General features: G+C 45.8%; 2 protein-coding genes across 5 annotated transcripts in view; one reads left to right on the top strand and one right to left on the bottom strand.

Annotated features, from left to right (window-relative positions):
- The window catches only part of siz (Brefeldin-resistant Arf-GEF family protein schizo), a 58,730-nt gene extending 40,523 nt beyond the window's left edge, over positions 1 to 18,207 (bottom strand). The window contains exons 1-3 of one of the 4 annotated variants that reach the window (XM_084580309.1): positions 17,759 to 18,207; positions 10,501 to 10,677; positions 8,607 to 9,006 (exon numbers count right to left, since the gene is read on the bottom strand). In XM_084580309.1, the coding sequence (XP_084436435.1) occupies positions 8,607 to 9,006; positions 10,501 to 10,677; positions 17,759 to 17,985 (804 nt within the window). In that variant the 5' untranslated portion in view covers positions 17,986 to 18,207. Of the gene's footprint in view, positions 1 to 8,606; positions 9,007 to 10,500; positions 10,678 to 15,588; positions 15,903 to 16,015; positions 16,243 to 16,295; positions 16,800 to 17,758 lie in introns of those variants that run through there. The other 3 variants (XM_084580373.1, XM_084580337.1, XM_084580388.1) reach the window with 3 other exon arrangements.
- Positions 18,208 to 18,389: 182 nt separating this feature from the next.
- The window catches only part of LOC146207272 (WASH complex subunit 1-like), a 30,378-nt gene continuing 24,748 nt past the window's right edge, over positions 18,390 to 24,019 (top strand). Inside the window, exons 1-2 of the mRNA XM_084580394.1 lie at positions 18,390 to 18,937; positions 20,120 to 20,412. Coding sequence (XP_084436520.1) covers positions 18,704 to 18,937; positions 20,120 to 20,412 — 527 coding nt within the window. The 5' untranslated portion in view covers positions 18,390 to 18,703. The remainder of the gene's footprint in view (positions 18,938 to 20,119; positions 20,413 to 24,019) is intronic.

Here is a 24,019-nt window from a genome sequence, read left to right as displayed (position 1 = left end):
AATACTGCAATAGTAATGTTAGATGTGCACCTGTGCTTTCTGGACTGCAATACTAATTGTTTCTCTGCCTAGCTCATCTGCGTAGTGTTAGATGTGCTCCTGCGAAGTTTTTTTTTTTTTTTTGCAGTATATGCTAATTACGAAATTTTGCGATAAAATAGAAACACAAGATTTACCTATTGTGAAGATGACTACTTTAAAGTGAGTTAAACCAAATTGTGCAAAGCCTATATTAGTTTTTTTTTTGGCGACTAAATCGCTGTCCCTCTCTAGTATTGGAAACCGCGCAAAACTCGTACTCAACCGCATTAAGGCCTGTGAAAAATAATGACAGCACCAGAAGTGTGTTTATTACGCGTCAGCAAGGTCATAATAATATTAAATGTGCACGTGTATTTTCTGGACTGCGATCCTAACTTCCTCCCTGGTTAGCTCGCCTGTGTGGTATGTTACATGTGCTCCAGCTCAGTATTTTTTGTTTCGCTAACTGCGCATTTCTGTGAAAAAATAAAAACACAAGCTTTGCCTAATGTGACAATTATTTTGGAGTGATCGAAACAGAAAGATGCAACGTGTATATTGTCTTTCCTTGTTTTTCAAGTTAAAAAAAGAAAAAAAAAAATGTTTGTATGATGCGCTGAATCATTGAAAGTAACAGCCGATACCAAAATTGTTCTTACAGATCTCAATGGCATTGTTCCAATCATCTGTAAATCAAGCTGGCTTGTGAAGAGCTATAAGTGATAGCAGTCACTGTGAACATTTTTCCCTACTTGTGGGAACTATCAATCACACCACTTCTGCATGGTACTCTTGTAGCACAATTGCTGTTGTGAAATGTGCAAATAAATGCTGGTGCCTTACTTCTTAAGCTTTGTTTTATTGCAGTGTAGACTAGCATTGCAATTTTTCTATTACTATTAGCGCTAGCGGAGTAGTCATGCAGTTTTTCGAGCCATGCGCAATTTCTTAAAACTGCCCGACATAAAATGTCATATAGCATTGGTGTTATTGCCTAACAAGTATCATATGATCACTTGATATGCTTAGTGGATGTCGGCCTTACAAGTAAATATGCTGAATATGCACGATTCATGCTTAGGAACAGTTATCCCGCTAGCAAATACCAGCGCTCCCGCCCCGCGCCGACGTTCGTACCCGTGCTAACCGTGCGCCTCGACCCCTACGTCAGTGGCGCCCTCAACGAGAAGAGCGGCAGCGTCGCGCAACTTTACTCGACGGCGCCGCTCTATTGTTCGCGCGGCGTGTCGACAGGCACAGAGTATAAATGAGGCTATGGTCGTGCGCATATGAATTTTGCAGCCCATCTCACAACAGGCGAGTCAGAGTCGTGCTCATGCTGACAAGTGCAAAATGTGAATGAATTCATGAAGCCACCTCTGCATGCAATGTGCAGCCACTATCTGGTTTCAGAATTTTTAAGTAACACAACTGTCACTTGTCAATGTTGCCTTGCATTTCTCAAAGTATATTTTGCTTCATGCGTCATCAACGACTACTGCAGCCACTGATGCATGCAACCTTTTCTGACCCAGGTTGAAATGAAACATTTCAATAACAGTTCAGAAATCAACTACAGACTTTCAGTAACAAACCACATTTTCCTGTTCCGCAACTGAGAAATTCTCAACACAGACCCCCAAGAGCAAGACATGTATGTGCTCCCCAGTGAAACATTATGTCAGTGTATATAAGCGCCGAGGAAGAAACGGTATTTTAAAACAAGGCAGCTCAATAAAGCCACTCTAAGAGCTCAAAAATATCCGACTGTCCTGCACAAAGAGACACACAGGCCTGGATTAAGTGGAATGTCACCACCTTTCTCTCTAGGTAACCGGGAACTCTAGCATTTAGGGGAATGCTTCTAGTTTCGTGGCTTGCTCTGACATATCTTGGCCATGACTGATGTCATGTCAATGAAGCTGTCACACGTGACAATACTTCGAGCACCCAAAGCAAACGTGCTCCGTGGATGCTATTCGTAAGTGTTGAATTCACCCAATTCCAACGCGCACCTTTTTTCCGTGAAAATAGGTGCTAAAATTGCATGCGCATTAGATTCAAGTACAAATTGAAACTGGCCTATAGGTGCCCACGGCCACCACAATGTGGGTGCCGCAAGTCACATGTGATTGGCAACCATAGCAGCACGTTTGCCCTTCGTTATCGGGTCGCAGGAGCCATTTTCGACCTGTCTGAAGTTGTAGTCCGATCCGTAGGCTCTCTTGTCCGAGAATGAATGTCGAACCGATGGCGAATATGCGTCGTGTCCGCCACGAGAACAGTTTTAAGCGTAACATTATTCCACGTGCAAAAGAGAGCGACCATAAAGAAGCAGCCCATCATTTTGGCATGCCTGCGACTTCTGTCTGTGACTGGCGAAGTCAATCTTTGAGAGCAAGATATCAAGTAAAGGCCGCCACGGTCCGCAAGCGGGGAGATTTGCAGGCATTGAACGCGATCTGGCTGATTTCACAAGGCAGCTGTGAGTGGATCACATGCATGTCGCTACCGAGGTGCTGAAGTTCACGTGAAGGCCCTTGAGCTAAGCTAGTAAGAGCTCAAGTGATTAAGTTCACGTGAATAAACAGGCAGTTTCTACCTTGAAATATGAAAATGCTTACGCGCTTTATTTCATTCGCAGACTCATGTACCCGTTATAACTGGAGCTTGCAGTTTTTTCTTGCTCACGGCAATCCTCCATATGCGCGTCAGAATCAGGGCTCCATTTTTTTTCTTCTTTCGGTCATGTAGATTGGTGCGCATTATAATCGGGAGGATGTTAGACTTAAGTAAATACAATAATTTATTATAACGCATGCCGAAAATTCTCCTTGAACCGATTTCGCATGATCTATGATGCAATCTAATGTAATTCTCAACGACAAAAGCGGGAAGAAAGTATGGTAGGTACTCTCATCATCAAATGAGATGTGAAGACAACTGGAATGTGAATATCAAAATGACAGCACTGCGTAAGAGGGACTGATTATAAGCCTACTTGGTTTTCGGTCTTCACTTCTCCAAAATAAACCGCAGTTTGAAAAATGAACTCTACCTGTTTTTCTATTGGAGCAGCAGATATTTGTGTCCTTGATTTCACATATTGGTTATCCTAACTGCATTTCATTTGCCATTCATAGTAGGTTACACATACCCTACATATATCCGGCCTGAAGGCTAGTGTAGCCAATCTACACCTGTTATTCCTTCATTACCTTGTACTACAGTTGAACCCTGCAATAACGAAAACCGCAAGTACAAATTTCTCGATGGAATGAAATAGTTTAGTGGCCCCGGCCAACGTTCATAAGATTCAATGCATTTCATCTCTCTCAACAACGACGAAACGCTTTCAGACTTCAATCCCGCAACAACGAAGGTTTCTCAAGTAGCAGTCCACACATTTTTTTCGTGCGTAAGCCATTGCAGGAAATTAAATCACTGGAATGCGTTCTAGTACACCAGTTTTAACATTTTTGGCGCTTCCATGCTACCAACAAGCACATTTACGCACGCGGCCATGTTTGTTTACAAGTTGCTGATGATGACGACTGCGCGCTTGTCGTTAGAAAAAAAAAATAAAAAATAAAAAACTAATCTGGCGGGCTATGATTTGTTGGCAACCAGTTCAAATGGGCATGTCCGTGATGAGTTATTTTTTTGTTGCCAAAATTTTTCTGTACAGTGCGATGACGGGCAATGGTTTTTGTTTCTTTAAATTTTTTATTCTCTTATGTTTAACTTGTGGCTTTGCTGCGCCAGAGGGCAGCGCCACCATCACCATCATCGTATCGCCATCATGGATGTTTGTTGTTTTCTCCATGCCAGCAGGCCACGCATTCACTGTTTCTTTGTCTGGCGAGCCGACGTTGCCGTACCGACGTGCTGACAAGATGCCTCCTCTGACCAAAAGGCGGAAGTTCTTGACGCTTCAGAAGAAGGCTGAACTCATCGCACAAGCTGCCAAAGGAAGGAAGAAGATGGATATTGCGGAAGAGTTTGGAATTCCGTGCAGTTCGCTGTCGACAATACTGAAGTGCAAAGACAGCATCTTGGCTGCCCTGAAGAATGGAGCACGTGCGCAGCACAAGACGGTGACAACAGCGACTTTTGAAGATGTAGACAAGGCTGTGTAGGCCTGGTTTTTAGAACAGAGAGCTAACAAGGTGCCGCTGTCCGGGGCCTTAGTGCAGCAAAAAGCCCTCGGCTTCGCTTGCCTATTAGGGCCCGACAATTTCAAGGCGAGTGCCGGTTGGCTGAGCTGTTTTAAGGTGAGGCATAATATTGTTGCCAAAGTACTTTCGGGTGAATCTGCAAGCGTCGATGCGGAATCGGCATCAACTTGGATGCGAAAGACGTACGAAGACATCGAAGCCGAATACAAGCCCTGCGACATTTACAACGCCGCTGCCGTCAAAAACACTGGAACTAAAAGGGCAGCGATGCCATGGTGGAATGCAGAGCAAGAAACGCATCACGATTTTGTTGTGTTCCAACATGGACGGCTCCGATAAGCGTCTGCTCCTCGTCATCGGCCGCAGTAAAAAGCCACGTTGCTTTAAGGGGGGTCGCAGGCTGCACGTGCAATACACAGCCAACCATAAATCCTGGATGACCCGCGCCATCTTTGTGAGTTGGCTGGCTGCCTTCGATGGAGATATGCGAAAGGCAGGAAGGTTTGTGTGCCTGTTCTTGGATAATTGCAGTGCACATCACGTTGATGACACAGCTTTGACCAACATCCGCCTGATATTTTTTCCCCCGAACTGTACCTTCGTGATTCAGCCCTTGGACCAAGGTGTGATACGAAGTGTTAAGTGCGCGTACCGAGGGAGGCTTCTCAACGGCTGCTCTTGAACATTGAGATGAAGCGCCCGTTGGAAGTTGATTTGTTCATGGCCCTGGAAATGGTGGCCGCGGCGTGGACGGCAACAAGAGCAACTATTGTTCATAACTCGTTAACTCGTTCCAGCACGCGGGGTTCGCTACTGAGCAGCTCGCACCCGCCGCATCGCCAGGGTCGCAGCTGCCAGAAGAAAGGGCCGCACTGGTTAGCGCATGGCAGGAGCTGCGCGGTGTCGACGAGACTGTGCCGGAGGCGTTGGACGACTTCCTCTTTGTGGATGAAGATGTAATAATCCATGAGGAATTGACAGATGACACCATCATCAAGAATGTGTGCAGCATAACTGAGGAGAGTGACGACGAAGGCGACGACGATCAGCTCGAGAAAAAGGAGGCAAGTCCGCGGGATGTGCTCGATGCTCTCAACACCTTACGTTCGTTCATCGGTGCTCACGATGACGATATTGCAATGGAAAGCCTGCTCAGTTGCGAGAGCAGAGTTTTGAAGCTGCTGCAAAGCAAGAAGAGGCAAACGTCGATTACAGACTTTTTTAAATAAAGTTGCGCTTCCGCAGGTTCAGGTTCGTACTTATTCATCTGTACAGTCCCGTTTTCGCGATAACGAAATTCTCGCGAGAACGAAAAATTTTCTCGCCCCCAGTAATTTCGTTATTGCGGGGTTCAACTGTAATTAAAGTCAGGCATTTCTCTGATGCTTAAATTTATCACTTTCCAGACAGCAACATAATCTCTAGCGAACAATTACATCCAGTCCTGGTAATGAATAGAGGACCTATTAGCACACCTGCCAACCTGAAGATTTCAAAATTCGTAAAACCTCCACGACTAAGGGGGGGGGGGGGGGGGGGGGGGGGGGGCAGTTTTTTTTTTTTTTCCCAAGACTATCTTTAGCGACACCCTTGCTCACTCACCCACAAGCAAAATCCGTGTCCGTAATGAGCGAAAACTCCATTGTGTCACGATTTATTTTTGCAAAACTTTTGCAGTTGCTGACTTCGCCTGCTTCAAAAACTTCTCTGTGTAAGCTTGCTCAAAGCAGGTGCCACTCTGGTGTCCTTTCACCATCAGCAGACTTTCCAGAGTTTTCTCGGAAACAGATGAGCGAAACTCCGAGTTTTGTTGACAGAGCTGAATATTCTCTCACATTCAGTGTTACTGTGGGGGATGGAGAGTATGCCCAGCATAACCATTGAGATTCTGCGGAATCTGGGCGATCCGTCGACACCTCGAATGCTTCCCAATTGCGACCACTGCATGTCGCACCTTGGCTCATTCAGTATGTCTGCTGGAATCTGGTAAGCTTGTAAGTTGGCAAACTCCACTTCGAGTGCGTCAATTCTTTCTTCTCTTGTTTCCCCACTCTGCTGGGGCAGAATAGCAGGAAACGCCATAATGAAATGAAGTACACTGCTGAATGAAGCAGTTTCTAGAGCCTGCACTTGGGCAACTTCAGCCATCTTCAGGCTGACATCTTCCAGCGGGAACTTGCGGCGAATATAACCACATGCTGCAGTGAAGTAGAGACGTACAGCCGAGAAGAACTGCTCTTTCTCATTTGAGGTCAGCGTCTCAACCACAGAGAAGGTTGTCATGCCAATGACGATGTCTTTATCATCTTTTTGATTCTCTACAGCTCCATAGGCAACTTCAGGCAATGAATGGCATCCCTTGAGAACACCTGGCCGCACAAATCGAGTCAAGAGATCCTCGAGAGGGCGGTTCAAGAGGCCCCTGAGCACATGAATCTGAGGAGCCTGTGACTGAAGTAGGCAGTTTGTCTTCTCAAAAAGAGGTACAACATTTTGGAGAAAAAGACAGCATGCCCTGCTAGGCTCCGATGACAAAAAAAGAAATAGGCACCCTTCACAGGTCACGTGGCTAGCTTCTGCAGATGCCTCGCATTGAAGTTTCAGTTTCTTTGCTTGTGGTGCAGAATGAACTCCTTTTCTTTTTAGTGAAGGTCCATCACAGTCGGTGCTTTTTTTTCCAACACCTGCAGCAGCCTTGGGAGGTGTGCAGCAGTATTTGAGGCCGGCGCAGGGTTCTTGGCGATCTGTAGAGAAGTCTTGGGAATCTGGTAAGACTCCAAAAACAAGCTCTGCTTATTGCACTGTTTTGTTTCATTCAAGAAAAAGCTAAGTAGTGGTTTCCACTGGTCCAGCAGCCTCTTCAAACACTTCCCCAAAGACAGCCAACGTGTCGGCGAATGCTTCAGCATCTTCCCGACGTCGACGTCGTGCAATCTTTGAATGTCTCTCTGTCGATCTTTCTGCTTTGAGCTTTTCTCTAAGTGAAAAAAAAATGTCAACCAAGGCCTCATCAACCTTTACAGGAAGACATGCAGCTCCTTTTTGGGCGGCCAAGTTGATGAGGTGGCATGGGCAACCAACCCCGATCAAAGCTGGTTGGGCCTCCCTCAATACAGTCGAAACGCTGTTTCTTTTTGCCAATCATGACATGGGCATTGTCCGAAGACAATGCCAACAGGTTTTCAAGAGGCAAACTTCGGGACTTCATTTCGTCCAGAATCAGATTTCCAATTTTCTGACCCGTCGCTTCCCCTTGGATTGTACCGAGGCAAAGGAGGCGGCTTTCAACTCTACTGGTCTCTTTAACAAAGTATGTCACAACAATAGGATAAAGCTGCGTATCCCTATTGTTACTTCCGTACACAGCAATCGAAAATACCTGCTTTTTTAGGGCATCCAGCAAAGGAGTCTCTGCGTTCGCGGCCATTTCACGAACAATTGCTGTCGTCTTCGTCCGTCCACAGGCGTAGCGTTTGGCTTCCTCGCACTTGGGGAACATTTTCTCGAAAAGTGGTCCAGCGTGATCACTGACACTGAGCGGTATGTTGTGTTCAACTAAAAACGTTGTGAAATGGAATTCTGCACGAATCTCACCGAGGCCGCTGTCACTGCGAACAAAACTTGTCAGGCTCGGCTGGCTGTCCACGGCTCGCACGTATCCTTGGTACTTTTTCGAAGCGATGTGGATCTTTATGTCGGACTTGCCACCACGTGAAATGTTAACATCACAGGCACACGTGGTGCAAAATCCGATCTTCTCTCCTTTCTTAGACGGCACGAAGCACGAAAATTCTGCCGCGTACGACATCAAAAATACTTGGAAGTACTGTCGCGGCTTTGAGCCCACCATTGCACTGCGAAACCGCTACTACTAAAACTTCAAAGTCACACCGAGTCGGACGCGGCCGCAGATCACGCAAAAACAGAGGCCAACATCAAAGTTGTCCAAACACGAGAACAAAGGAACAGCCACTAGCCTGGCGGAGGCGGTATCGATTTTTGGATATGGATTCGTGTTCCCCCGAGTAGATGATAGAAGTAACTACAACGTTTGCAGCTGCTGATGATATCACAAATATGTGTTGCCCTCTCGTGGCCGCCAAAGATACCATAATAGTGTTAACATGGCCTACGAGATTACCCTTCTGCGCGTGTGGTGTTATCTCGGAGGCCATAATATTAATAGATGTCCGCACTTTTTTTTTTTTTTTTCCGAAAATAAAACATTTCCCGTAAAATTTCCTGCAAGATTCGTAAAATTGTAAGACTGGTCAAACTTCGCACATTTTACGGAAAAATCGGAAGAGTTGGCAGGTATGCTATTAGAGGCCACCATTGGTGAAACACTGCACCTATAGTGGGGGAACCCTTAAATGCCTGCAAGAGAGCAATCAACGGCAGACTCACAGCACTGTGTTTCCAGCTCCCAGAGCCCTCTTTGGCAGCAGGCGTTGGGGTACCAGGAATAGATGAAGATCGTCGAGGCACCTGCGGGGGCGCCCGCCTGCTGGCCGCTGCAGCCGCAGCTGCAGCTTCTGCCAGGGCCCCCTTGGTGGGCGTGCGGTGGGTGGGCCAGGGTGCCTCTGATGGTGGGCTGGATGGGGCTAGCAGGTCCAGTGCATGGATGCGTCTTGACAGTCTCCGTTCACCCTTGGAGGCACTGGCCAAGTCCAGGAAGCGCTTCTGCATGCAGTGGCTGCGGAAGGCCCGCTGGATGGTCAGCGCTGCAGTGCGCGCCCGTACACCCCCGTACTTGCGCTCCAGCATCTCCACCTGCTTGTCCAGTAGGTCTTGGGACAGCTCATACCTGCACACAAAGGGGAGCAGCTGAGGTGCACAAAATCCCTAAACAAGCTAAAATGCCACAAGGAGGCCACGGCTCAGAGCAGGGCCAACAGTGTAACAAGTCCTTTAGTCAAAATGGCACCAGCTGGAGCACTAACAGTAACGAGACTAATTTACATTATATTGTGCCTTACAAGCATCACAAGGTGGTCAATATTTTAATGCCATGGCAGCACTTAATTTACATGCAAACTAACCCTCCCATACACACACACGCCCAAGCAGAACCTAGGTGACATGAACACCGAAAGATACAATTTTGGGATGAAACGAACCTATAAAAATTTCCGGCCAGAGTGCAATGTGTACAATGGGCAGAATTTCTTATGTTCCAGACATTCTTCGGCACCACTACGGATGATATGAATCAGCAGCCTTGATCACTTTGCAGTGCCCGCTTATCATTTCATGATCGCTAGTCACACTGCACGCACCATGTGCAGTTTGTGGCAGTAAACAGCCTAGACGTTAACTAAGTCGTGATTGCCTGTGACGTATGTGCAAGCAGCAGTTTTGGATCACTGACGCCACAACTTCCAGTCGCGTTGCATGCGCCGTGGGAAGTTTGTGACAGCGTGCTGCCTACAAATCATGACGTCACAATCATCAGTCACATCACGCAATAGGGAGCAGTTCGCAGTAACGCATGACTAGCACACAGTTCACTCCACTCACTCCGCAATCTCTAGTTGTGCAGAGTGAACTTGAGTGACAAGCAATTTGTAGTAGCTGCATGCGCAGGGACAAGTTCAAGCTGCAGTGCCGCACAATCCCCACAAATAAATCTCTTCAGTAATAAACAGGTCTGCGTGAATGCGTGAGTGACAGGTAAAGGCCTATTGCTCCTGCAAACAGATTTTTGTTTTCATTGGAATTTTCAGATATCAATTTTTTTGCTGGTGTGTGTGCGTGCGTGTACGTGCACACATGCAACTCTGGCACTCAGTGCATAACTGTTGTGTAGTATATTTATGCTGGGCACTTGTTCAATTTTGTCAGAATTATGCTGATTCTATACTAAAGAAAAGATGCTAATGCTACAAGCTGTTCTGGAAATGCTATCTCTCATCCCTGGATAGCTGTGGAGGAGCTTCTGTCTTGTGTTGCAGATTTAACTGCTTTGGTCATTCTCCCACCAATAACAATTGTTGCTGCCAGCACAGCTCTTGCGAAAGCACTGCTCATTTTTCAATTTTCTTTCGTCCAACATAACCACACATGAATAGACGCCCGACTATCTCTAATCGAATCGGGCACGAACCGACCATAAATGCAGTATGCCACCTACCTTTATGAGTGATCTGAGCATGAAAAAAGCAGCAGCTTAGCCGACCAATGCAATAACCTAAAAAGGTAGCAGCAGCTGCGAGGCAAACTGCTCCCACAGCTATCTGAACCAATATTACTATATACTTCAAGAGGCCTCCGTGTCCCAAAGCCAGAAATTCATCCTCACTGGTTCGTGTGTAGACGGGACCGCTTGAGTGCTTCGTCATCCAGTCGCCGCAGTGGGGGTGCCTTGCGGGGAGGTGTGTTGCTGCGGGTAGTGAGGCCCCCCTGGTCACTACCATTAGCCCCATCTTCGGGCCGTGCCTGCTTCTGGGGGGGGCTTGGCCGCAGCTCAGGTGGTTGGCTGTGGCGAGAAGGAAAAGGAGCATCAATTGGTAAAACAACCCAAACGTTTACACAGCAGGACGCAGAAAAAGAACATATACCCAAGTCTCTGTTCCTGCCTCTACCGACAAGGCTGTTGACAGAAGGTGGGCCAAGCATACTACCAAGTGGTGTGTATGCGACATTCTCAAGTACCACAGCAGGAATTGACTCGCGGTTATTTTACCATTTATCTTACCAGGCAAATTATGGAAATCAGCTGCCACGGCACAGCGCACCATACCAAATGTCACCCAATCAATTAGCGGCCTTGGGCTGCCAAGGCCGTGGATGCCTGCACAAAATTTAGGGCAACCCTACAGCAGTGTCGCTAGGTCTTTCACAGTGTTGAGATAGTAACTTATTTTGGTGGGCTCAATATTTCTTGAACAAGAAGTTCAAGAAATGCACCAATAGGTTATGTCCACCAATTGTGCCATCCAATACCCGCCTGTGTAGCTGTCCCCAAATTTGGAAAGCAAAGATCAATAGAGATTGGTTCCCACCCTAACTGCTTCCAGGATAACATGTAAACCAATTTTATCAACATCACAATTTCGTAAGAAGAATGCTAGGAAGATGCAGAACCTTTTCTGGCAGTTTGCAGTGACAGTAGTTGAGAGCATATTTCCCTGTGCTGCAGTGTTATCATCGGTGTTAACGTAGCAGGTCGAATATAGCAAATCAGTGCTGTTTACATATGAATGCAACTCTGATTGTATTTTCAAGTGGAACTAAATGGTTTGTATTTGAGCATGCTTTTTTAAAACTGCACTGATGAATATTGAGAAGCTGGCGATATTCTAAAACGAAGGCTAGTCCGATATTTAAAATGGTTTTACAAGATTCTGTCGCACAGCTAGTGAGAGCTATGGGTCTAACAATCAGGGGAGGCTCGTGGTTTTCCAGGTTTCAGGAAACTTATGTTGAAGAATTTTAAAAGTGCTTGTACTGAGGGTTCAGATATATGTTCAAGCATTTCATAATGTATTTCAACCTTGAAAGATTCCAAGTAGTTTGAAGAACTGAAAGTTCCCCTAGTATATCTGCCTGTTCCCCTGTACTTTAGGTAAGTGGTCATTTCCATAGAGGTTGACCAATGCATTCCAATTAAAATAGCTAGACATTGGGTGAGCTAAAAGACAAACCTATGCAGCTCATTTTCTATGTGCTTGGGGAGCAGTGAATAGGCTCACTGGCATTTAGCAAGCAAACATTGTTGCATAAAATAAAATCCTCCATAACCTGGAACAGCATGTCAGTTTTTTCACTTCCTCAAAATAAAGATTGGGTGCTAAAACACTCAACCAACCAACAAGGTTCGGGCAGTTTGTTTAAAAGATCTCCCAATTAACAGATGCCACCAGTGGGCAGAAATATCAGTTTATAGTTTAGCTTTTGCTGCATGTGCCTTATCAAATCGGCCAGATCCATACACCATGATTCATGTCTCAGAATATAGTGAGAATTACCTTTCCCCACAAACCTGATCATAACTGCCAAGAAGGCTTAGTGGGGGAAACAACAGCTGCAAAAGGACACTGTCAAAGGATCCACGAAAAAGACAAAGTTTCAGTGATTCAATGCCTTCACTGTATTTCAACCATCCTGAGAATTGCCGACAAAATGAATAACACAGACATGTGTCGTGGCGACTGTTTTGTAGCTTAGCCTGACTATGCAAACATTCGAGTAGAAGGAAAAATCAGGAAAAAAATGTGCAGCCTTACAAAACACTAAAATGTTAGTCTCACATAGCAATAAGTAACTTATTCCTGAGAATTGCCGACAAAATGAATAACACAAACATGTGTCGTGGCGACTGTTTTGTAGCTTAGCCTGACTATGCGAACATTCGAGTAGAAGGAAAAATCAGGAAAAAAATGTGCAGCCTTACAAAACACTAAAATGTTAGTCTCACATAGCAATAAGTAACTTATTTTACCCTGCACCTCTGTATATGTCTACACTGGTCAAACAGATAAATGCATAAACAAGGTGTAGCCCCTTTTTCAGGACTTTATGCACAACTGAGTATATTGCAAACTGACAGGTTCCTCTAGAGTGTGCTCCAGCTAGTTCTGTTGTCTCCTTTTCAGGTGCATTTAGCATTATTTAATTGGATTGTTTCATGCCTAATAGCAAGCCCATCAAAAGATACTTCGCAAAATAGAGAGCCAGGTAGCAAGCCTTCTGCAATTTTATTGCAGATTTTTCACTAGTACCAATTTCTTATCTTTTTCTGGACTTCTCGCATCATGTGAATCCAGATTATGCGATCCCCATAAGATCTACTTCACAGATATTGATGCATTAATATTGATTTCCAACAATTTTGAGTCTCATAAATTCCGCATGTGATTGAAAAAAATTAACCGTCCCTTTTTTAACTGAAAAAACAACTGACTATTTTGAAGCCTGGACACGCTATTAGGCAAAAAATTGTTGAATAATAATTGGTTGTCTAAAAGGGACTAATAAAACATTGACTACCATGACATTGATTGAATTCCCCAATAATTAGAAATAGCCATTTCACAAAGGAAAGACTGAACAAGACGAGAGCTAATCGAACCATGTGGGATTAGCCTGTATAACCGTGGGCTGCAATGTCATCCACCAATGCTACCAATAGAAGTACTTATTTCTTATTCCTTGGAAGTAGCCAGATTAAAAAAAGAACACAATTTTGCTAGAAATGGTGACTCGACGCAGACGACGTGTGAGAGGCATTGTCTCCATCGCACTGCCATTCTCTAGCAAATGCACTAACTGTTGTGTATTTGTTATGTCTGTTGTTATGAAAATGACAAGTTTTACAATTTTACACAGCACAACACTACATTCTGTTGCTCTTAATGATAAATCCGAGTACTGTGGCGTCTCATCAGTTTTCAGATTAGAGGAATGTCAAGGTCAATATGTTGCAACCCAATGCTTATAAGGAGAATACTGAACAAGGTGGCAACACACGCACACACACACACACACACACACACAAAGAATGGGACAAAAGTAGGGCAAGAAAGAGCCACCAGGCAAACAATATGGATTGCAAATGGGGGAGACAAAGGTCTCATAAGAAGTACACAACCCAAGGGGTTAGCTTCTAAGCTGTTTGGTGGGACTAGCAAAATTGGCAGTCCAAAACTTCAGAGGCTTGGGAACATAAGGCCCTTCCACTGTCGAGAGATTATGGTTGGTTCCGAGGATGCAAAATGAGGCATGCTGGAGAGCTCAGAAGCAAATCCACTTCAGCTGTATGCTTTTGACAAAGCGGCGGGCATGGGGGGAGAACTTAAACAATCCTATTCTAAAATCTGGGTGGAGTTCAGGTACACAATCACTGCTAGCATTTCAATCGCAAGCCACACACTGCTAACAAGATCTTGCTACCACACTTGAACAGCTAGCAAGCACATTTTATTCTTGTCTCATGCTATAGGGAGAGTATGTGGGTACACGTCTCTTGCAGTTAAGAAATGGGATGAAACTGTACCAATTGATCTAAAGGATGACTGCCTCCTCCTTTCAAACCCAGAAAAGGTGAACATAAAAACCGCATTCTCAAACAGAAAAACATAGATGATACTACACAAAAATATGAGGTAGCAGAATGACCCTGGCTGCTCTCCCACAACAACGAACCAGATGCTGACAAATGTAACATGCCCCAAAGAGGCCACCTGATAGCTGGAATCACCAGAGTGGAAATTCTGGCCTTCACTCAGTGCTCCCTTTTGTGTCATCAGATTCCACTTTACGATACTTCAAATACTTGGTACCAGACAAAAGGCCAGAACTGTCTTCAATACAACACAATTTAAGTCAAGTGCATGTTTACATCTTGTGTAATGAAAAGAATTAAAGGAAAATAATGAAGGTTAGTGGCCAGCAAGCCCACTGAAACCATTACATGGTGATGCTGTCAAAAAAAGGATTCTTTAGCCTGATAAAAATGGTCACCAATTAGCCCATATAACCCAGACATTCGGATATATTTAAAATATATTCTTTTGCATAATGTGTTTATCCCACAACACACACTTTTGCGCAGTTTTACCATGTAGAATACTGTGCACATATGCTCCCCATTACATGTGAAGTTTCAAAAGTTTGAGAATGATCCTAATGCTGTACATTGAATCTGCTGACAGCTTCCAGTTTAAAGAGTGACTGCAGTTTCTCAATGCACACAACATATGTCTTGCACAGGAAAAGTTTGCAGCCTCTTGAACCTAAGCTGGTGCAGAAAAATTTTACATGGTGATCTTTTACAGTCACTGCTCAAAATAGTAGTGTCTTATGTGTCGACACTGGTCATATATGGATTAACCAAGTGGCATTATTGCAATTTTGTACTACCGCAGCCCTCTGAATTAAGTAAGGCAAGATGAAATATTGCAAGGTCGTTAGGTAAAAGCTGAGCATACAATGCACGACATCTATAAGAGTTTATCAAGTGTCCACAGTTGCATGTGCGCCAATATAGTTGTCTACATGCACAAACCTCACTTTTTAAATCAGTAAACAATTATGCAGAGGCAATATGTAATACATACAGCAATGTATATGGAACTCTCAATCCTTGTATTGTGCTCAGTGAATGCAGCTTGCAATACCTAGCTCACCATAAATCGGAAAAATCGCCATTTCTTAGGGCTTGCTGTTTAGAACACAAGGAAAAGCAATGAATATCTTCCAGCCTCTGCAAGTTCATACATTGATGCCTACAGTAAATAATATAGTAAACAAATCAGTGCCGCTCTTCAGAAGTAGACCAAAACGGAGGCAGGTTTCAACTTGAAATGCCTACGCACGAAAAACATAAAACCTGCACATACTCTCCTGGTGTCCTGCAGCACTCCGCAACGCGGTTTCGAATACACACCTCACAAATTTTAGGCCAGAGAAGAGGGGAGGCGAACGTGGGCACTTGAAATGCATCAATGAACACAGAGTAAAAAGCATTTAAACGCCAAGAGAAGCTGAGTGAGCGGTAAACGAAACCGCGGACCAGTACCTCAAGCGCTTCTGAACCGCCCTATACACACAAATAATGACAGAGCGAAACCGAAGACGCAGTGCGTGCGCTAGGAACGATTAGTTTTTTTCTCTTCTTCCCCACCGCGCTGGCACACGCAACGTAGCGTTGGCGGAGATCGGCAGTTTCGTTTTTATCTTGGACCGGTTGCCCATTAATACGCGACGTGTTCCCCTTTCCAACGCGCGCTTCGAACAGCAGGCCGACGGCGCGGGCTAGGGGCGCAGACCGTGGGGGTCGCGACAGCCTCGCTGAGCGATGCTCGGCGGCTCACCGGTCAACTGCGGGATAGCGGCGAAAAGACGGGCGCTCCCGGCAGACACGAAGCGGCGGGCCAGGCCCCGCCAGGCCCGCCTGAAGGGCCAGGCAGCGCCACAGCAACAGCAACTCGTCGCAACGGCTCGCGGGGGGCATCCACATTGCCAGGCCGGCCACATGGCGCGCATGGCTCGCGCGCCTCGCCACGCGCCACACCGCCGCTAAAGCTGATTCCTCCCGACGAGCAGCGCGCAATGGCGACCGCGATCTGGGTCAGGCGGCCAGCAGCAGCCTACCTGTGCTGGGTGACGCGAAGCACGGCACGGCCGTACGGGCTGAACGGGTGCAGGAACGCTCGCGGACCGCGGTCCCGGGTGAATACCGCCTCCTGACAGACGAGCGGGGGCTCGCCGACGCCGAACATGACACGGCCGCCCACCGCTGCTGCCAGCCGTCGCTGCCCCAGGTCCGCTCGCGTCCTCGGCGGTGGCCCCGCAGCGCCCTCTGCGCTCCGCGAGGCCCGCGGCTACGCCTGGCAGCTTCCGGCCGCTACGGAGAACCCATGGCCAGCCATGGCCACCGGAGCACCGGAGCGTCCATCTCAAGAGCCAAAATGCAGACGACTCTGCGTGCCGGGTACCTCCATACGAGCCACCGTCACGCACACATTACCACTCAAACGCTCGCGCACAGTCCACCGTTATTTCGCGAGCCGTTATCGTCTCGCCTTGACGTCTTGCGGCGGCGATCCTTTGAGGAAAACCGCGCGCGCGGCCAGTCGGTAGCTAAATGAAAGCGCTTCCCTCCTCCACCCCGGGTCAAGCCTTGAAGCGCGCCGCCGCAGGACAGCTGTCGCGTTGGTCGCGTGCCAGCCAGTTTCTCCTTCTCTCCACCGTTACACGCACCTGCTCCCCTGCACAGCTGCGTGCCTTCAACGGCGGTCTCCTTGGCGGCGCGTTACGGTACACCCTCGCCCGTTACACAGGGAATAGCCTCAACTCCCACCCCCCTAAACGCCCAGTGGGCAGGCGATCTAAATGCTAAACTAATGGACCTTCGGGACCCGCAGGCGTCTCGATAGTTTTCGTTTGCATCTTTACATCAGCCAAACGACACGGAATGGCGCGTTTCCACTCCTGCCACCAAACGCGTATAGGATGACATTCGCTCCTGGCAGCTGCTGCGCCGTTGCGCCATTCCATTCTGCTGATGGGCAAGGCATTCTGCTCCCCCTACTTGTTGTTATGCTGCACAACTGCACTCGTTCGCATCGTGATCGTTTGCAGCCATACAATGTGCTCGCCGCCGAGCGATGCAAAGGTTAATGAGATTAAAGACACACGGCTCCGAGCACTTGTAGCGATACACTCCTTCTAGATTAAATTAGGTGCAACTCTCATGCATAAGCGACGGATTTTCTGCGTACTACGAAGACCATCGCAGGACTTCCCGATTGAGACAGAGGCGCTTTCGGGACCATTTAAACACTTATTGAAGCCTACAGAGGGGCATTAAAATAGTACGTACCAAGCTGCTAGGCCTATGATACCTTAGTTAAACTAGGTAAAAGGACGCCCCAGAGCAACTGCGCTCTGTCATATCACAGCTATGCATGCATCCCATGACGCGGCTGCTTCGTGTAAACGGCCGCATGTAGCAACGCTGGAGCGAAAACTCATAGCCGGGACTGGGAGAAATGAACACAACGGAATAAGCGAAAGCACAATTTAACAGAAGAGAGGGTTCCGAGATGTGTCACCTTTCATCCTCGAGAGTCTCCAGGTCCGGATATCCAAGCTGTGCACAAACGTCCTCTATGTCGCATAACACCGCTGCTTTTTCCTGTTCAAGTAGTCTCACTCTGCTCTGTAGCTCCTGAATCCTAAGACAGTCGGCTTGTATGAGTTTGGTTTTCTCCGCTGCTCTCTCTTGCAGCTCGCGCAGGCGTTCAATGAGGTGTTGTGTACAATTCGCGCCTTCGCTCATAGTGATGCACAAAGAGCGGCCCCATCACTTTTTCGCCCGAGTCATGACGCGCTCATCACACGGTACAGAAGAAAGTGGCGCGCGACCGCTCCGCCGAGTTCGCGAGTCACCAGCCGCACGACGATAAACCGACTACTTTCGTGCGAAGTTCGAACCACCCAACGCCTGCTGTTGCACCACAGCCGGTCTCGAGGGAGAGCGCGCGCTCTCTCCCTCGAGACCGAACGACCGAACCAGACACCAAACTGATAGTTTCGTATGGTTTCGTATCAAAAAGCAAAATTATTTTGCTGTATAAGAAAACCAAACTTTATATTTGATTTGATCTACGACGTATATCTGAGCGCATAAAAGCGACATTTAAAATTTTTGATTGCGGTGCAATTGAGTCACATGGTCCTGCGTTTAGGAGGAGGGCGGTCGGGGGATGCAAAGCAAAAAAGCCCCTCTGACCTGGTGTTTGGTGGATGGAGGAGGGGCTTTTGGCACTTTCGGTGGACTCGGTGACTGGTGTGTAGCGGTGCACGCTGCAAATGCTTGCGGGCAGCATGTGATATCCTGTGCTACCTTTGCCGGAAAGCAGTCTTGCTGGCTGCCCACAGACACGCGTCAGCGGTCAACCTGCAAAGTTAGGAAACGCGTCCGGGTACAATCTGGGGGGTGGGATTTATCCGCGCGCGAATAAGCTTGTACGATTTGTACTGTCGAGTTTCAAGATATGAAGTTTCAGCCGTACGAAGCACATTTGATACCGTCGGACCTTCGACACGATGAGTGTATACTGCAGGTGGCGGACAGCCTTGATCATCTGGGCAAAATCGCCAATGCTATTCTGGATGGCCTGCAGGAACGATTGAATGAGTATAAGGGCCGCCTCCAAAGCATTCAGGCTCGCGCCAACATGGCAAGGACAAAAATCTCTGCTATACGTGGCAGCAGCAAAGCAACTAAGGTGAGGATTCTAAAGACTATAACAAGGCCAAACTGCTTCGAGTTACACGGACTGCCGCAGTCGTCTGGTTTCCGGTCGATTATACTCTTCAGTGTTCTACTCCCCTCGTCTAATTTGTGCAGAGCATCTGCAAAGCTAAAAAAAAAAAAAATCCATGCCTTATTTACTTTGTTCTACTTACGTGCCATTGCAGGATTTACTAGGCAATCTACTTGTATACATGCTGACAGTAAATTGCAACTTATATGTCCACACTTGAAACCCAACCGGGGTGCGTGCATTCAGTCTCAGTACGTGGACCTCCACAGAGGTACCACTGAGGGCGCAAAAAATCGAATCTTAGCACAATAGTGCCTTCAGTTTTTATTTACTACATTGATGCATAGCACTGCACCTGGAAACCCAGTATGGATTTTCAGTATGATTCGTGTACACCCTTCCCTAATATCCTAATATTTATTTCGCATCTGCTTTTCTTATCAGTCAAGTTGTCAAAACTCACTGGAGCTGCACGGTGCCTTAAAATGTTCTAATGCTAAGCATGAATCTGAGGGATCACATTCTGGCCACAGCAGCCACATTGTGATGCAGACTGAAGGCGAGAGTCAGGCATATGCCAAACATCTTTTTGAACCAAGCAGAGGTTTATTCTAATCTGCATAGGAAGTACAGAACCTGAGCTTTTGCTGCGTAGCTCGTGACAATTTGTCGTGTGCTGATGTAGTCAACAGCTGTACGATAAGCATGCCAAAGGTAGAAAGGTGCCGCTTCTGCAGATGGAGCCAAAAAGGCATGTACTGTGCTGTGTCAGTGCACTTTATAGAGCCCCAGGGGATACTAATTAATATGGAGTCTGCCACTACAGCATTATTTGTAGCCCACAAAGACTATTTGGGACATGAATACCCCATATGCCGCAACCACTCAGGTGGTTGGAAAGTAATCCAGAATGCACAAATGTACTCTGTCTCATAACACATTGTGTTGCTGTGGCACACCGGATCAAATTTAACCAATTTCTCAGTGCACATTGAGTCTTGTTACTTTTAGTAAACGTTTTCAGGTTATATTTCCCTTTTTTACTGACATTTTTCCTTCTCTAGCTAACATTTGCAAGTATAGAAAAATTCATCGCTCTTGAGCTATCCATGTATACTCTTTTGTTCTTGATGCCTTGAGCAGGTTTTTTCAAGTTACAAGTTTCCTGCGGGTGATCCTGAACCTGCCCGAGAACTTACTGTATCTTTGACACCTGTGCCTCTTGAGCATAGTCGCATCCACATTCGAAGCCAGCACCTGACCCCTGACGAACGGATGCTCAAAGAAAAGTTGCAGTTCTTCAATGTCCGTCCACCAGCAAAGGCAAATCCATCTACCACCAAATCTGCTTGGCAAAATGAAGAAGGGCTTGGCAGGCTGCCGGAGAGCACAGAGAGTGTTGGAAGCCTACTCTTGTTCAACACTGGGGAGAACCCGTAAGCAAAATTGTGTGACAGCTTGTTTATGCGTTGCTTCATGTGGAGATGACCCAAGCAGTCTGGTTGCTCCTCTCTACTGCTCAGGACAGATGAACATAACCACCTAGATTTGCATTGCTAAGCTACCTAGAATTAATGCAGCCGGCTCAGTGGGGTGCACGTGTTAGTACTTGCTCCAGCATCACGTGTGGTGTATAATTTGTTTCGGAATACTGCCAATCCCATTTTGGGGATTGCCATAAGAAAGATATACTCGAGTGCAAATTCACTGGCTTCAGTTTGAGGGGTCAGCAATACATTGGGAAGAACATGCAGCACATGTGGCATAAACAAGAAGGGCATTGTGTAAATACATCAAGAATGACACTTGCATCTAACAGGCCCCGCCGAGGCGGCACAGTGGTTACGGCGCTTGACTACTGTTAAGGATGCGGGATCAAATCCCAGCCTTGGCGGCCACTTTTTGATGAGAGCGAAAAACAAGGCACCATTGTGCTGTGCGATGTCAGTGCACGTTAAAGTACCCCAGGTGGTTGAAGGCGTCTCCCATAGCCTGAGTCGTTTTGGGACGATAAACACCACAATCCAAACAAACCAAACTTGCATCTAACAAATACAGTGCGAGAAAACACTGGAGTAAAATAAGATTAGCACAGTCATTTCGAGAGCAATTTATGAACAGAAGCCAGCTTGCCACTGCTGGCTGAGTTGTAATTGATGGATGTAATTGATTCCAATCTCTGACTGCTTGTGGAAAAAAATGACGTCGGAAGGTAATATTGCAACGCTATAAATCTTTAAGGGTGAACGCATGCTTGTGTTGAGTTTCTTTTGTATGGTTAATATGAACAAAGTCTGTAGAGGGCACTTAAGGAGTGCTAAAATCCGGAACAGTAAAATTTAGCATTGGCATTGTGCATTAATGTACGATGGTTATTATGCGATTCATTGCATGTATTATTAGATGAGCCAATACTCATGCCCTCACGCAAGCGTTGAATTTTTGCATTCTATTTCAATTGTCTTGAACTTAGTCAAAGTAGCCGAGGAGTTCTATGCTGATCTATATAGTAGCCGAAGTAGTCAGGACAATAATGAGATAGGCAATAGTGAAAAGCAGTCAGACGTTCCGCCAGTGATGAAGGACGAGGTTAAGAAAGCTTTAGAAGCTACGAGAAGGGGTAAAACAGCTGGGGAGGATCAGGTAACTGCAGATTTGTTGAAAGACGGGGGGAATATCGTGCTGGAAAAAACTGGTCACCTTATATACGCAATGCCTGATGTCATCGACGGTAACCAAAGTCGTAGAAGAACGCTAACATTATCTTAATTCCTAAGAAAGGGGATGCTGAGGACTTGAAAAATTACAGGCCAATCAGCTTGCTATCTGTTACATATGAGGCATTTACTAATGTAATCATTAGCAGAATTAGCTGAATCAGGACAGTCTTAGACTTCAATCAAGCAAAAGATCAAGCAGGTTTTTGAAAGGGTACTATACTATCGATCATATTCATACCATCAACCAGGCGGTAGAAAAATGCTCGGAATATGACGAGCCTTTATACATAGCATTCAGATTACGAAAATCGTTTGACTCGGTAGAAACCTCGGCAGTCGTTCAGGCATTGCAAAATTAGGGTATAGACGAGCCGTATGTGAAAGTGCTGTAATATATCTGTAGTGGCTGCACAGCAACCATAGTTCTGCATAAAGAAAGTAACAAAATTCCCATACAGAAAAGTGTTAGGCAAGGAGACACGATCTCCCCAGTAATATTCACAGCTTGCTTAGAGGATGTGTTCAGAGACTTGGAATGGGAGCAGTTAGAGATAAGGGTTAATGGAGAATACCTCAGTAATCTGCGATTGGCTGATAACATTGTCTTGCTAAGTAACTCAGGGGATGAACTACAATGAATGATTGATGACCTAGACTGGAGTAGCTGAAAAGTAGGCTTTAAAATCAATATGCAGAAGACTAAGGTAAGGCTCAACAGCCCCGGGAAGGAACAGCAGTTCACAATAGGCAGCAAAGCACTGGAAGTGGTAGACGAATATATCTACTTAGGATGGGTAGTAACAGCAGATCCAGACCATGAAAGGGAAATAAATAGGAGAATAAGATTGGGATGGAGCACATTTGGCAAGTATTTGCAGATTATGACTGCCACCTTACTGGTATGCTCAAGAGGAAAGTATAACAACAGTTGCATATTACCTGTATTCACATATGGGGCTAAAATGTGGAGGATAACGAAAAGTGTTTTACTTAAGTTGAGGACAATGCAGAGGGCTATGGAGCAAAAAATGGTAGGTGTAACGTTAAGAGATTGGAAGTGCGCAGAGTGGGTCAGAGAAATAACTCGAGTTAATGACGTTCAAGTGGAAATCAAGAAGAAAAAATGGGCAGTGCATGTAGTGCGTAGAAAGGACAACCGATGGTTGCTTAGGGTAACAAATTTGATTTCAAGGGAAGTAAAGCATAGCAGGAGGCAGCAGAAAGGTGGGCGATTAAGGTTAAGAAGTTTGCGGGGGTCAAGCGGATGCATCTATCACAAGACCGGGTTAATTGGAGAAATATGGGAGAGGCCTTCACCCTGCAGTCTGTATAGTTTGGCTGATGATGATGAATCAATTTACATAATGTTGACACCTCTGCTGGCATGCAAGAAATATGAAAAGGCCTAAGGAACATGCTTATACTAGCATAAATAACTAGGTGTGATGTAGGAAATTGCAATCAGCCTCTTTTGTCTTGTTTATCTTTGAAGTGAAGCATGTCCATCTTGTGCAGTGCATGCAAGGAATTGTTTATGTAAGGAGCATATTGGTTATTTTTTTATTACTCCAATTACACCATAATTTGTGTAATTTAACTTTATCAGCCATTTGCTTTTTTTTTTTGTTGCAATTAAATTTTTAAGCAAAATTAAAATTTGGACCTTACTCACCTTGCCAACAGTTTTTCAGTGCAGTGCTAGTAGTTGCAATGCTTGGCTGTATAATACTTTGGAAGCAGTGTGACTGGGACTGAGTTGATGTGCTATTCAAACACATTTAACTGGGGTCATCAGAGCGTTAGCTTATGTAGGAATGGCTAATAGTAGTAGTAGTATTAGTAGTAGTAGTAGTAGTAGTAGTAGTAGTAGTAGTAGTAGTAGTAGTAGTAGTAGTAGTAGTAGTAGTAGTAGTCGTGGTAATGGTGGTGGTGGTTGGTGGTGGTGGTATTAGTAGTATTATTTGATATTTTGACAAATGAAATTATGTAAATAATTTGTTCGGTGATGTGCTTATGAAAATGAGTTGATCTGAGGCATAGTTCGCATAGCCGTTGCATTGTGCAAGTGTGTGCCAAGTTATTGTGTGTAAATACAAGTTTCCCGCTTGCGAGCTTTTTTTTTTTTTTTCTTCAGTGTTTTGCAGCATGTGTCACGAACACTTGCAGGTTGAGAATAAGAGTATTTACTATTCGTGCCATGCTTGTGTGTTCATAGTACTGTGTTCTTTTCTTTGGACTCTTGCTGCAAGGCTTTGTTAGGGAATGCAGCCAGGGACGAGTAATAAGCACAACTTCTGAATTGGTGGCTTGTGCAGCTTGATGG

The sequence above is a fragment of the Amblyomma maculatum genome, chromosome 1 (assembly GCF_055883805.1).
Source record: "Amblyomma maculatum isolate TAMU_Amacu chromosome 1, ASM5588380v1, whole genome shotgun sequence".
Taxonomy (NCBI): Eukaryota; Metazoa; Arthropoda; class Arachnida; order Ixodida; family Ixodidae; genus Amblyomma; species Amblyomma maculatum.
This window is presented reverse-complemented; position numbering and strand designations above follow the sequence as displayed.